The 4,356-nt window shown below is 41.2% G+C and overlaps 1 protein-coding gene across 1 annotated transcript; it reads left to right on the top strand.

Moving 5' to 3' along the window:
• The first annotated feature begins 984 nt into the window (after positions 1 to 984).
• LOC109900522 (cell wall protein IFF6-like) lies at positions 985 to 2,797 on the top strand. The gene has a single exon (XM_020496180.2). The coding sequence runs from the start codon at positions 1,215 to 1,217 to the stop codon at positions 2,181 to 2,183; it is 969 nt and encodes a 322-aa protein (XP_020351769.1). The 5' UTR covers positions 985 to 1,214; the 3' UTR covers positions 2,184 to 2,797.
• The last annotated feature ends 1,559 nt before the right edge of the window (positions 2,798 to 4,356 follow it).

Below are 4,356 nucleotides of genomic sequence, written 5' to 3'. Positions count from 1 at the left end.
ACCCTTCTTGGGCTTTTGCAACATTTCAGTAAGATGACAATTCTGTATTCTATCACAATTTCCAATGTAACCGATGTGAAATGGCTAGCTAGTTAGCGGTGGTGCGCGCTATACTGTTACACCAACAGGTGCACCTAAGCTTTGCTCATACCTCTGTTCGTCCCAATGGTTTACTACGCGGAGCTGTCCATGCAATCAATCGCATGTGCTCAATAAGTATAGGCATCACTCATTGTGCATCAAGACTTTATGTAGTTCAAGTATTTGATGATGACTGAACAATGACAACACCAAAAAAAGTAATCCAAATAGATCCTGGGGGGATTCATGAATTATGCGTATGGGACATTTCAGGGATCTTTAATTTATAATTCAAAATAACCTTCAGTGTGTCTGGTTTGTGGGCATTGGTCAATTGCCTGTAATAGGGTGTTCTGGCAGGCAGGCAGGCTATAGGTCTATAATATAGCCTATAGGCTGATAGGTGACATACTGTGTGTGTTGCATGTGGTCCAGTATGGTTCGTTTTTATCTTTGTGTTTTTACATGGACGTAAAAAACAAAAGATCACCATGTGCATTCATCTATCCTTATGCAGACTACAATAAGTATAGGCTAATGCAACGAGAGAGAAACATGTAGCCTATTTTCATTAAGTCTGATGTCTTGAAATCATGGCATTTGAGGACAGTGAAATTGATCAATGCATGGTAAAAAAAATATTGAAATTTCCTCGCTTCATCAAAGGCCCGCCTCCCGACCATGTTTTGAGACCAGACTGTCCACTTACTTTGCTGAGGCGCCCTTGTACGTTACCTCATTTAATGAGTCGAATTAATCACGTCCTCGCTGCTTGGACGCAAAACCTCTAAATAATCGCCTACAAGAGCTTTCGTTGGGATAAACAATTGCAGTGAGCGTAGCAGAAAGCGCATGGACCACGGAGACTAGCGCACCGCACCATCTCATTATCTTCCCAGTAAATGCCTGGTAAATAACGGAAGGGTGCAACCGCTTTATAAAGTGAGCCTGTGTTATATCCGAGCCAAGATGAGCGCGATAGTAATCTGTTTGGTTACGAAGTGATACGTCGGTGTGAAAGACACATTTTGTGTGCGTTAATTAAGCGGGTAAGCGTCTTCTCTTGCACCGTGGATACCATCTAATCCTTCAAGACGGACGGCGCGGCGGAGCGAAGAGGGAGAAGGTCGAAAATGAGGGACAGGGACTTCATGCCCAACATGGAACGGGGGAAACCCGCCACATACACGGGGGACAAAAAGGCGAAAATGGCTGCGAAGACTAACAAAAAGTGGGTGAGACTGGCCACTGTTTTCGCATACGTATTGTCCGTTTCTCTGGCGGCTATAATATTGGCCATATACTACAGCCTAATATGGAAACCGACGTCTGCCGCCTCCTCGTCATTTGCGAGCCCCAATGCTGTGACCGTTGTCGCGGCGAATACTACTGCGAACATAACCACCAGTAGTGTGCCAAATAATACAATGCACACAGGTACGCAGACGGACGCTAGTATACGCGACGACACGAGGTCCAAGGCATCACCAGTTACCATCAAAACAGAGACGTCCGGGACTGAGGCATTTCAGTGGGCGGATAGCAGTAGTAAAAGTCCCACGGTCTCCGCAGACGACAATACGCCCAAAACAGCGAATGTTGGACCAACGAAAATACACTTGGTCTCTGCGCAAAGCTACCCAGCCACAAACAACAAATTGGCAACTCCAACAGAAGTAAGACACGGGTCTCCAAGTGTCACTGTAGAGGACTCGGTGAACTTGCCTACGCACGCAACCATGGACCAAGAGGATAAGTGGTGGACGTTTAGCTTGGTCTCTCCTGCTGTTGGGGTACAACATGAACCTGTGGAAGGATCTGGGTTGAATTATATTCAAGAGAGCCAAGCTACGGATTCTTCTCGGATGAACGGAGTGACGCTGGCGGAAGCCGCGGTGGCTTCAAACGCAGATCATCCGACTTTGCGCACCGACTCTACCTCTGACCAGGCCCGGGGTACGCGGGGACCGGTTACCTTTACCGATGCACAACGTGATTCGGATTTAATAACGGATCGGTTTTCTAACGTACCAGAGCACAGGCAGGAGGAGATAGTTACCATGGAAAACGGAGATGCCCCAGCGAGAACTACACAATCCTAAACGCACATGCTTTTTTGGGCACTATTCAAACTGCGTAATAGGGCCTATTCTTATAATGCATTAACGCTTTTTGAAAATTAGAATTATAGCCTAAAATTCCAATATTTAAGTTATGCCTTCATGTGGTACCCTTATTTGGGTTGTTGGCATCACAACATTTCTATCGAAGCATCTTCTATGTTACCCCATAATGTTGAGGAAATTAACGATATAATTTAACGCGTCTGGATTGAGCTATAGGCCTATGTTTAAATGTGTTGTTTACATTGGACCTTATTCTCAAGGATAACGGAGCCATGATACCCAAACAGCCTACTTAACGGGAAAGGCATTTCTATGGTATATCTTTAAAGGTTCTGTCCCAAGGTAAGATGATATCAGGAATGGATTGGCAGAGAAAAATATGTAGTCCCTCTCAGGTAGCCTATGTCCATAAACTTACACATTTAGCCGCAACATACACTGTGTTTTGGTCTTTTCAGTAGGAGTAACATTGTAACACATTGTAACATCGACCTTTGTTAAAGTTATAGCCAAATGTAGCCTCCTTTTTACAATATCCATGTGCAATACATAGCCTGTATGAACACACAAATAAAGCCTTTTGAGAATAATATTGTTTTTCATGGTTTGTCACGTTTACACTATAGTATGTTAATTAGACAAGAGGACTTGAGATCATGCTTTATGCTCTTTTTCAATAACTTTTGCGCACCCACACCTTTGTTGACTAAATCAATGACCCAAGTATCAAATAGAGTAGGGTGTTCTTATTATTTCAAATGGGAACCATTGACATCTTTATGCTCTGAAATGTTTCTTTGTCTTTAATATTGTTCAATTAGATATTGCTTGGTGGAGCGTGGGATCATTTTTCACGGCAGGTGGAGAACAATAGGCTACATTAAACACTTTGAACGGGTCCACGTCTTATCAAAATATACAGAGGTACTGTACAAGAAAGCATGTTCTCATTGTTGTAAACTAATTATTTGCTGGGATGGAGGAAACGGTGACACAACGGCCCTCAGCTGAGAAAAGGTATTATATATTATATTATAGTATTGGCAATGGGCCATGAAATGGGTTGCTTGCAAACTGCAGACATTGGGCAACACCAGAGTGACAACAGTTTACAGGCTGACATATTTCCTAATAAATTACACATAATGTTTACATGAAGAATATATTTCAGAGTTCTGGGGCCTGCCCATTAAATGCTTTGTGAATGTGTGAATGAAATGAGAAAGAAATGGCACCAGAGAGGAAGGGAAAGGTTAATGAGAGGGAGAGTTTTCATCTACCACTCACCCTGAACTTCAAGAGGAATAGAATTTCTTAATCAGGATAGACTTCCACCCTATACTTCCACACTACCACTCACCCTATCCTTCCACCCACCCTATCCTTCCACTCTATCCTTCCAAAAATGTAAAGTCACCCAGTAAAATAATACTTTAGTAAAAGTCTAAAAGTCTTTGGTTTTTAAATATACATAAGTATTCAAATTAAAGGTAGTTGCTAAAATATACTTAAGTATCAAAAGTAAAAGTATAAATTGTTTTAAATCCCATATATGAATCAAACCAGGTGGCAAGATTTAATTTTACATTTTTGTATTTACAGATAGCCAGCAGAACGCTCCAACAGTAAGACAATCATTTACAAAGAAAGCATTTGTGTTTAGTGAGTCTGCCACATCAGAGGCAGCAGTGATGTTCTCTTGATAAGTGTGTGAATTTGAATATGTTCTTGTCCTGCTAAGCATAATAAACGTAACAAGAACTTTTAGGTGTCAGGGAAAATGTATGGAGTAAAAAGTACATACTTTTCTGTAGGAATGTAGTGGAGTAAAAGTAAAAGTTAAAAAAATATATAAATAGTAAAGTAAAGTACAGATAGCCCACAAAAAAATACTTAAGTAGTACTTTGACGTATTTTTACTTACACCACAATATTTTTGTGATAATGGTGCGATCAGTTGGTTGTAGTTTTGGATAGAGCAGACCATATATTTTTGTGATAATGGTGCGATCAGTTGGTTGTAGTTTTGGATAGAGCAGACCATATATTTTTGTGATAATGGTGAGATCAGTTGGTTGTAGTTTTGGATAGAGCAGACCATATATTTTTGTGACAATGGTGCGATCAGTTGGTTGTAGTTTTGGATAGA

The sequence above is a fragment of the Oncorhynchus kisutch genome, linkage group LG12, assembly GCF_002021735.2.
Source record: "Oncorhynchus kisutch isolate 150728-3 linkage group LG12, Okis_V2, whole genome shotgun sequence".
Taxonomy (NCBI): Eukaryota; Metazoa; Chordata; class Actinopteri; order Salmoniformes; family Salmonidae; genus Oncorhynchus; species Oncorhynchus kisutch.
Note: the sequence above shows the minus strand (reverse complement) of the source record. Positions and strands in the feature narration are given on the sequence as shown.